General features: G+C 44.5%; 1 protein-coding gene across 2 annotated transcripts in view; it reads left to right on the top strand.

Moving 5' to 3' along the window:
• Positions 1 to 9,679, top strand: part of MED26 (mediator complex subunit 26) — a 126,213-nt gene extending 116,534 nt beyond the window's left edge. For both annotated transcript variants that reach the window (XM_075338346.1, XM_075338338.1), the window contains exon 3: positions 6,682 to 9,679. In XM_075338346.1, coding sequence (XP_075194461.1) covers positions 6,682 to 8,349 — 1,668 coding nt within the window. In that variant the 3' untranslated portion in view covers positions 8,350 to 9,679. The remainder of the gene's footprint in view (positions 1 to 6,681) is intronic.
• Positions 9,680 to 10,700: the final 1,021 nt, after the last annotated feature.

The following is a 10,700-nucleotide window of genomic DNA, read 5'->3' on the forward strand; positions in this document are numbered from 1 at the left end:
TGTTTCTCAAAGATCATTTTTGTTATCTTTCCTCATTTGGCCTTGTGTTAACTCTTTTTTGTGAATGCTCTAAACCAGCTAACTGCCAAGACTCCTTCTTTTAGACAGGTAGTCGCTTACTGTGGAACTGTTGTCGTGTAAATCCTCACAGCGCATGTGCTCTGTGCATATGTACGGCCACATGCGGACTAGATGTGCGTGGGCTTACTGTTTAACTGCATTCAGTGATGCCATGCACATGTAGTCAGAATGTGGCTGGAAATATGCATTTTGTATAATTGCATTCACATTCCCACTCTTGTATCAGAGAATCCTGACCGTGCACGCTGTGAGGATTCATACATTTGTGCCAAACCTGGTCAATGACAGCGGGATTCAACGCTCCAGTAGACAGCGCTCCATCCCCCACCACCATCGGCTGCCCAGTGGCGCAATCATGGGGCACTGATGGGTTGTCATGACAGCCGGGGGTCAGCAACCCCGGTCTTTCGGGAAAAACTTCTTGTCAATGCCGGCTGAGCGCTGGCACTCACAGTAACTCAGCATTTCTGCTGATCAGAGTGATGCTGAAGCATTGCTGTGAACATCTGAAGCGATTACTACGGAGTGCTGGGGACAGCACTTTCTTTTATTGACAATTGTAGTCAGTAGAATCTGCTACTGTGACACATTAATGGTCTATTCTTGATCTCAAGTGCACACTATTATCAATGTATTTACATAGAGATAACCGACTCTTTGAACAAGCAAGAGATTCAGGAATGTGAGCAGGGATTAGGAGAACTGCTCTGGAAACTTTAAGGGTAAGTTCACACAGTCCGTTTTTTTTGTGCGTTTTTCGGGTGCGGTTTTGCTCAGATAACTGCATGACTTTGCTTCTTCAGCAAACTCTCATTTTTGCTGTCTGCACACAGCGTTTTTTTTAGCTGCGTTTTTGTGGTGCCCACAAAAACACAGCATGTCAATTTTTGCGTTTTTCACTGCGTTTTCCACCCATTGAGTTCAATGAGATGTTCAAAAATGCAATGAAAAACGCAAATTGCAAATATAGCTGCGTTTTAGTGCGTTTCTATGACTAAAAACGCAAAATGTGGGTTGTAAAGTGACATGTACAGGAAGATGATTTCTTCTGTTAGTAAACACAGAAGCGTGGATCCTCCCGGTACCGCCACGGCTGCTTCCACCTTCCGTGCGGCGCCATGTCCGGGCAGGAGGTGGAAGCAGCTGCGAAATCAAAAGTGAACAGTAGAAAAAAGTCATACTCTCCTGTCTACAGACTTTTGGTGCCATGTACGCACCCAGCTCCTCTTCCCGGTACCGCCACCCCCATTCTGGCTGTGTGCCGGCACCCAGGCATGTCCGATGGCTGCAGGACCTGGCGGTGATCACATGATGCATCAGCTGATCGTAAGTCTCGCGGTGACGCCGGCTTTTTACCGCCCGGCCAGCTTAAACTATCAGCTGATGCCGTCAGGAGACCGCATCACTGATTACCGGCAGCTCCTGCAGCAATCGGACGGAAGTCAGCACGGACGTGTGTATTTATTTATTTATTTATTTTTGTTTTATACTGATGCATCAGCTGATTTTATAAACTGCTTTTATACAATCAGCTGATGTGTGATGTGATTCACGTCCTTGAACCTGACGCATCATCTGATCGGTATGCCTTCCAGCAAACCGATCAGATGATATTGGATGGCACGGGGCCCTTGACCCAGGATTACTGCGGAGGTAGAGGGGGGAGGGGTGTCTTTATTTCAATTAAGATGGAGTCATGAATTGTGGTGGTTTATTTATAATAAAAATATATTTTTCTGGGGTTTTTTTTTTTTCTTTACTAGAAATTCATGGTGGCCATGTCTGATATTGGCGTGACACCATGAATTTCGGGCTTAGGGCCAGCTGATAATATGCAGCTAGCCCTAACCCCATTATTACCCAGCGACCCACCCGGCATCAGGGCAGCCGGAAGAGTTGGATACAGTGCCCAGAAGATGGCGCTTCTATGAAAGCGCCATTTTCTGGGGTGGCTGCGGACTGCAATTTGCAGCGGGGGTGCCCAGAAAGCTTGGGCACCCTGCACTGCGGATTCCAATCCACAGCTACCTAGTTGTACCTGGCTGGACTCAAAAAAAAAAAAAATTCATGAAATAATTTAATTTAAAAAAAAAAAAAAAAAGGGCTTCCCTATATTTTTGGTTCCCAGCTGGGTACAAATAGGCAGCTGGTGGTTGGGGGTAGCCCGTACCTGGCTAACATACAAAAATATGGCGAAGCCCACGTAATTTTTTTTGAAGGGCAAAAAACTCCTGCATACAATTCTGGATGGAGGATGCTGAGCCTTGTAGTTCTGCAGCTGCTGTCTGCTCTCCTGCATACACTAGTGGATGGAGTATGCTGAGCCTTGTAGTTATGCTCCCCCTGCCTCTCCCTCCAGCATACAGTCCTGGATGGAGCATGCTGAGCCTTGTAGTTCTGCAGCTGTCTGCTCTCCTGTATACACTAGTGGAGAATTAAGAATGAAGAAGGAAATGACATCAGCCGTTTTTTTTTTTGTTTGTTTGTTTTTTTTTTTTTTCAACAATCTTTAATGGCATTGTTCACTGATAAAAAAAAAAACCGCAAAAACAGCAAAAAACGCACCAAAACGTGGTAAACGCATGCGGTTTTTGTTTTTTTGCCGTGAGTGCGTTTTTGTGCGGTTTTGCCGCAAAAACGCACAAACGCAGTGTGTGAACTTACCCTAAAGGTAACCTGTAACCAGATTTTTCATATATAATCCAAAGTTATCACCTTGAGCGTAGCTTGTACTGCTTTCCATAAAGGTAGAAAAAGAAGAAAAACTGTACAACGGCAATTTTGTGAAATTAGAAAATGAATGAGTATTTAATATAAACAGGAAAATTGCATAATAGGATTAAAAGACTTTGGTGAGAGGACCAGCAGGTGGCGTACTCACTCCACAGCTCAGTAGTATTGTAAGAAGAAATAGAGTGAAAGAGACATAAAATTGCAGCTAGACAAAAGCACAATACAAAAATGTCCACCAGCCACCACTTACAAAGTTAAATGTAAAAGGCTACTGCCACATACCATAGAGAGTAGATATCCAAGGTAAAAAATTGTGGTATTTGGAGGACATCAAGCAGGTGGAATTGAAAAAGCAAAAAAAAACCAAAAACTCAAATTCAGTAATAATATAACATATACCGGAGTCGTGGAGTGAGGATCCAGGACACCCCTTATTACTGAATTTTGAGTTTTTGTTTTTGTTTTTTTTTTTTTGCTTTTTTCAATTGCACCTGCTTGATGTCCTCCAAATACCACAATTTTTTACCTTGGATATCTACTCTCTATGGTATGTGGCAGTAGCCTTTTACATTTAACTTTGTAAGTGGTGGCTGGTGGACATTTTTGTATTGTGCTTTCGTCTAGCTGTAATTTTATGTCTTTCACTCTATTTCTTCTTACAATACTACTGAGCTGTGGAGTGAGTACGCCACCTGCTGGTCCTCTCACCAAAGTCTCTTTTAATCCTTTTATGCAATTTTCCTGTTTATATGAAATACTCAATAAACTCATTTTCTAATTTCACAAAATTGCCATTGTACAGTTTTTCTTCCTTTTTTCTGCATTTATGTTCTGTATATGGCTCTATCCATGTACACATTATGGCACGGCTCGATAACCTGTGTATGTTGTTTGTTCTAACTTCTATTATGCTTTCCATAAAGGTGCATTTTATCCCCTTTATCTCCCTGTATACCCTCAAATATCTTTTTCAAAATCTTCCTTGCTGCATGTAAATCGGTCTGGTCCGATGGATGTGCATTCTGCGGTGTCTGTCCCTGCTCTCCACGCCGATCGCCGTCCTCTTATGATTGTTGTGGCTATCGCCTTTTGCTTTATCCACATAACCAAGTGAAATCTTGTGCTGAGCCACCGCCAGCTCACGCAGGCGCACTTTGCTCTTTTCTACTGCAGGCAGAGCCTAAAACATAAGTGCACATTCGTAAAACTGTAAAATCTTGTGTCTGCACAGAAACGTTATCGTTTCACACACGCGCATATATGTATTAGGCTCTGCTCGCACAAGGGCAGAGCAAAGTGCACCTGTGCGAACCCTTGATAGATCTGTGCAGACACAAGATTTTACCAGGCTGTGGTTGTCGTAAGAGGCGTTATCTACGGCGATCCGCGCTGAATGGAGGGACAGTAACCACACCAAGGACACCCATAAGACTGAACCAGAAGATTTACATACCTTTTGAACTTCTCCAGCGCTGTATTTGAGGGGTATACAGGGAAAGTAAGTGGATAATATGTACCTTTTGTAGAATGCGGCATAAGCACTGCTGAAGGTGTTAATTTTGGTTTATACATGAAAAATCTGGTGACAGGTTCCCTTTTATTGAGCGGCAGGAGAAGTGGAAGGTGGGGGCCGGTTATTTTAAAGTATTGATGACTAGTCAGGAGTTGAACTAAGTGGATGGAGCTAAATAGCTTCTCTAAGGCTGGGGCCACACGGGGACTACTGCGATCCACTTGCATGACACTCTGCTCGTGCTGGCAGTACAGCAGAGCCGAGTGTCATGCTTGTGTCCTTGCAACTGAGGTCCGTTCGTGTGAGCAGACCTCAGCTGCGGGGGGCGGGCCAGCACTCAGGAGGGGAGGGAGGGATTTCTCACTCTCTCCTGCATAGCCGGCTATTGCCATTCTCGCACTGCACTAGCGGTACACCGGTGTACCGCGAGTGCAGTGCGATTTTTCTCTCGCCCCATACACTTGAATGGGTGCGAGAGAAAGAGTCTCGCATTACAATCGCAGCATGCTGCGATTGTTTTCTCAGTCCGATTAGGGCTAAGAAAATAATCGCTCATGTGTGCTGACACACAGGCTAGAATTGATCCGAGGGGAATGCGATGTTTTATCGCACTCCACTCGCACTGTTTTTCTCGCCGTGTGGCTTAGGCCTAAAGATCAGTGGGCTGGAGTGAGCTGACTGGAATTTTAGATGTTAACTTAGTTGGAGTTCATCTACTGCATAAAATGGCCAGTCTCTGGTCGATGTTGAAAACTAGCTGTACACTGTCTGATAAATGCTCTTGTAGCAGGAGAATGAAAGATGAAAAAAATCAAGCTTATGATTGACTTTGCTTTTTGCATGTTTTAACTGTACCATTAAAGGGGTATTTTAAAGTTATTATATTAGTATACTTAAGCTGGTGTCACACTAAACGACAGCGACAACGACGTCGCTGTTACGTCACCATTTTCGGTGACGTAACAGCGACCTTGTAAGTCGCTGTTATGATCGCTGCTTAGCTGTCAAACACAGCAGAAGCAGCGATCATAAGGTCGCTGTGCTACATGTTCAGAGAGCAGGGAGCCGCGCTTAGCGCTGGCTCCTTGCTCTCCTGCAGCACACATCGGGTTAATTAACCCGATGTGTGCTGCAGCTACATGTCACAGTTCAGAGAGCAGGGAGCCGCGCTTAGCGCTGGCTCCTTGCTCTCCTGCAGCACACATCGGGTTAATTAACCCGATGTGTGCCGCAGCTACATGTCACAGTGCAGAGAGCAGGGAGCCGCGCGCACTGCTTAGCGCTGGCTCCTTGCTCTCCTTGCTACAGTATACATCGGGTTAATTACCCGATGCATACTGCAGCCACATGTCACAGTGCAGGAGCCGGCACTGGCAGCAAGAGCGGAGGCTGGTAACCAGCGTAAACATCGGGTAACCAGGGAAAGGTATTCCCTTGGTTACCCGATGTTTACGCTGGTTACAGCTTACCGCAGCTGCCAGTGCCGGCTCCTGATCGCTTCATTTCGTCGCTCTCTCGCTGTCACACACAGCGATGTGTGTGTCACAGCGGGAGAGTGACGACCAAAAAATGAAGCTGGACATTCAGCAACGACCGGCGACCTCACAGCAGGGGCCAGGTCGTTGCTGGATGTCACACACAGCGACAGCGACGGGACGTCGCTGCAACGTCCCAGAAAATGGTGACGTAGCAGCGACGTCGTTGTCGTCGTCGTTATGTGTGACACCAGCTTTAGAGTTGTCCACAACTTTTGAAAACCCCTTCACATTTACCTATGTTCGCCCCCATTAAAATAACAAAGCCTATACTCTCATCCGGTGACTGACCACTTCCAGCAATATCGTAATTCGCGTTGCCACAGCCCATGTGACATCATGACATGTGAACCCCGCAGCCAGTCACCACCAGCTCTTTCTACCTGCCTTCTGACATGTAAATAGGAAGTGAGCTCTGCGGCTGCCACTCACTTCCTCTTGATTACTTATCCGCATGAAGGCTGGGAGAAGGAAGCCGGTGGTGATTGTTGGTGGGGCACGCATGTCATAATGCTTCGGGGACGTGAAGTACGACATCGCTGGAATCGCGGCTGTGCAAGAGGTGAGTATAGGTTTTATTTTTATGGGGGTGAATATGGGAATTGAGAAGGGGTGGTCCAGGTAGTGGACAATCCATTTTCAACTGTCCATCCAATATAACAGTAGTCATTGGGAGGCAACGGTGCTGTGCAGCATGCACCCCTGCACCTGTTAAAATTCCATGTGAGACTTCTATTAGAGGGACACTTTAGAGGTTTTTTTGTATTAATGTACATAAACATGGCGGGAGGTTCTAATTTCTTTTTATTTATTTCACAGGAAACAAGATTAGGAAAATTAATCAATGATGTTCGAAAAAAGACCAGCAATGAGGAGCTTGCTAAGCGTGCAAAGAAACTTCTGCGTAGCTGGCAAAAGTTGATAGAGCCTGTGCAACAGAATGAACAATCAGCAAGGGGCACTCCAAATCCACCAGGTTCTGCCAATGGAGGTGGTACCCACAACTGTAAGGGAGAGTCAGCCCCAACCGTACTGTTGACTGGAAAACCTGTTCAGGAACTTAAAGTCCGGAATGATATCCAGAAGGCACATTCTCCGAAGGCTGAAAAGTTAGTTAATAGAAAGAGAAAAGGGGATCTTAGAGATGGTACCCAGGGGCCTGCTAACAAAGTGGCCAAACCTAATCAGGAGCTGTTTCCAAACTCCTCACCTCTACCTACAAATGGCATTGGCGGTAGCCCCCCTGAAAACCTGCTTAGTCCGCTTGATGGCAACTCACAGACTAACCGACTAGACACTGAGAATGATAAGCATGGTAAAATCCCTGTAAATGCTGTCCGGCCTAATACCAACTCCCCTGGACTTGTAAAACACCCAAGCACTTCCTCTTTGTTAAAAGCGGCCGTCCTGCAGCAGCACAGTGCGGCATTAGAAGATGCCCATTCGCATCAACCACGTAGTCCCCGCTGTTCCTCTTTCAGCCCTCGTGGTACTAGAGCAGAGCTAGTGCCACGGCAGCACACCACATATGCACCAAAGGGTTCTGCGCCCAGCCCCTCTCAAAGGCTGCCTGGTGTGGACACTGCACATACACCCTCTTATCAATCCCCTGGGGACCCTGCTACACCTCCTGCCATAGCAAAAAGACTTGAGTCTCCCAGAAGAGAAATGACTATATCTTCACCTCACGGGTCAGTGGAGCAACCACTCCATGCTGACTGGCACAACCAGCAGTCTCCAAGGATAACACAACAGCACACGCCACGGAGCAGTCAGCCGCATGTGGACCTTCAAACACCGCGCAGTGGCTTTTCACCAGAGCCCTCCAAAGTAGACAGCGACGATGCTGCATCTGGCTCAGACAGTCGAAAGAAAAAGAAATCCCGCAATCGGGGTGAACAAGAAGGGTATTCTACAGATGGGACTAGCAAACAGACACGCGTTAAAAAGGATCGAAAATTAAAATTTGATTTTATGACTGGGCAAATAAAACCCTTGACACACAAAGATCCAACTCAGAATGAGAGTTCAGCCCCCTCAGAACAGCACAGGACTGAGACAGACAAACAGGACCCCAAATTAGGTCTGCCAAGTCCTTTTGAGCAGACAAACTGGAAGGAATTGTCTCGAAATGAGATCATCCAGTCCTATCTCAACCGGCAGAGCAGCTTGTTGTCTTCCTCTGGTGTACATACGCAGAGTGCACATTATTATATGTCAGAATATTTAAAACAGGAGGAATGCACTAAGCGAGAAGCTAGAAAAACTCATGTTTTAGTGCCACTTGCCCTCCCTAGTGACCTGCCTGGAAAAAACAGGGAAGTGACTAGTGCGGACTTAGAAAGACTACATGAACAACATTGGCCTGGTGTCAATGGCTGTCACGATACACAGGGCAATTGGTATGATTGGACGCAGTGCATCTCCTTGGATCCTCATGGTGATGATGGTAGATTAAACATCTTGCCTTATGTCTGCCTAGACTGACCAACTGTTCCAAATCTGCTTTCTCATATCTGCAGTTTTCACTGCAAACCATGGGTCGTTTGCCGACCACTGCTCTATACGGAAGATTTCAATGAGCGAGGAATTCCCTGTGTCAGGGGATGTGGAGGGTAAGGTTGTAGAGCGCCTGGAAGAGGAGAAGCTTTGTGTCCACTACATCATGGGAATTGCCTTCCCTGCCGGAGCTCCACCTACGTCTGCTACACCTGTTCTTTTGTGCTAAATGCTGCTACCGGTTTACTAAAAGGATTTAAGAAAGGGGTTTGGAAATGCAATGGAAGGGGGCTAAGTATGGAGTTTTGAAACTCCTATAGCGAGTCGGCTGTAATAAAAAGAAAAAAAAATATGTGAAAAATTAAAGTGTTAAGTTCAAATCTACCCTTTCAAATGCAAAAAAAAAGAATTTTCCGGTACCTGATAAGGGCTGGAATAAAACAAAAAATTTATATATATATATGAGACAGGTACCTAAAACTTATGTGAAAGAGGATTTAATTAAGTTGAGAATAAGTTACCATAACAGAGTATGCATTTATTTATTTGAATTTTTTTTCCTTTTGTCGTTTTTTTTTTGTTTTATAAAGATTTTATTTCCATTTAAAAAAATTTGACAGAGCGTCCCAAGTAGAGACGCAAATTGAAGTGTTCAGTTCCAAGCATCACAACTGGTCTCTGTGTCGTGGGCAGGGGAAGTCTTAGTCATTCATTCCCTCCTCCCCATTCAGTTTTACATTTTTACTTTTTAAAGATGCATTGTATTAATCTCACAGCCTCTGTATTTGTGATGAGCCGATCCCTAAGCTGCTGCTATTCACTGTTTAGAAGCCCAATACTGACTCAAAATTTGGTGTTGACTCTTGTTTTAAAAGCACATTTTATTACTTTTATTTTCAGTGTTTTCAGGTCCTTTCCTCTGTCACCTCAGTTCTTCAAATTACCCTCACCTCCAAAACTTCAAGGTGACGGATGGTGCTAACAGCTTCTAAATTGTCCAGACACAATACAGAGAGGGCTGGTTTGTATGCTAGGAAAACAAAAAAACACACAAAGAAACCTTAAAACTACTTGCTATCATTCCTTTTAGATGTAATCTGCCTTATGGGATCTCCATCATAAACGTGATTTTTTTTTTTTTTTTTTTTTTTTTCTCCCACACCCCCTTTTTTTTTTTCAAAAAATAAAACTTAAAAACAAGAAAAAAACAAAAGCCTTAGTTGAATGTACAGTAAGACTTCTGTATTTCTGATATGCAGAAGAGGGCAAATTTGCTAACTTTGGTCCTATCAGTGGACAAATTGTGATATAAATGTGGAAACCATAATAAAAAAAAATATACAAATTGCGTATAGTTTGGTCTTATTTAAGAGGGACCTGGAAATAATATGGACAAATGAATCCCACATTTTGCTTTTAAAGCACCACTCTAGCGGGGTTTTTTTTTATGCGCTGCCAGAATGATGCTTTAAATCTAAGTCACCTGGCCTTTATCTATCGGTTGCTTCACCTTCTATAGCCGTCACTTCTGTCATTCTTGGCAATGTCAGCTCCAGTGTTTCATAGAGTGCGCCTGAGATCACATCTCAATGCATCCGTATCCGAGAGCCTCGTTCTGGCTCTGACATGGATTGGGAGCTTGTGACATAACGTCTGACTTCTAGACAGTCAGAAGTTACTGTCACAAGATGGCGCCGGAGTGGCCTTGGTAAAAGGTGATGACGCTAGAAGGGGAGTATATGACAGTGGGCCGGGGACTTAGTTTTAAAGCAACGCTCAAGCGCTAAAAAAAAAAAAAAAAAAAAGCTTTAAGTAGAAACAAAGTGTATGGTTACCAAAAAAAATTGCATAGAGAGGGATGTAACTGTAGACAGGTACTTTCAGAATGTTTGCTTTTACTATACAAATACATGTTTGTGGTAAGAACAAATTTGGTGTGAACGGGCCATATCTGAACCGGTTTGATCCTTGTAGATGAATATAATATGATTAAAAACAATATCTTTATATCGAGGTCTTTATTCTTCTGACCTCGTACTCTATTCATATGAATTAAAAAAGGTTGTGTGAAACAGTGAATTTCTTACTATGTATATAAGTATTTTAGTCTAACCACTTTTCTGACCAGAGCTTCTATTACGCTGCCACACTTCTTAAGCTGGTGTCACACACAGCGACAACGACAACGACGTCGCTGCTACGTCACCATTTTCTGTGACGTTGCAGCGACGTCCCGTCGCTGTCGCTGTGTGTGACATCCAGCAACGACCTGGCCCCTGCTGTGAGGTCGCCGGTCGTTGCTGAATGTCCAGCTTCATTTTTTGGTCGTCACTCTCCCG

Source organism: Anomaloglossus baeobatrachus, chromosome 1 (assembly GCF_048569485.1).
Source record: "Anomaloglossus baeobatrachus isolate aAnoBae1 chromosome 1, aAnoBae1.hap1, whole genome shotgun sequence".
NCBI lineage: Eukaryota > Metazoa > Chordata > Amphibia > Anura > Aromobatidae > Anomaloglossus > Anomaloglossus baeobatrachus.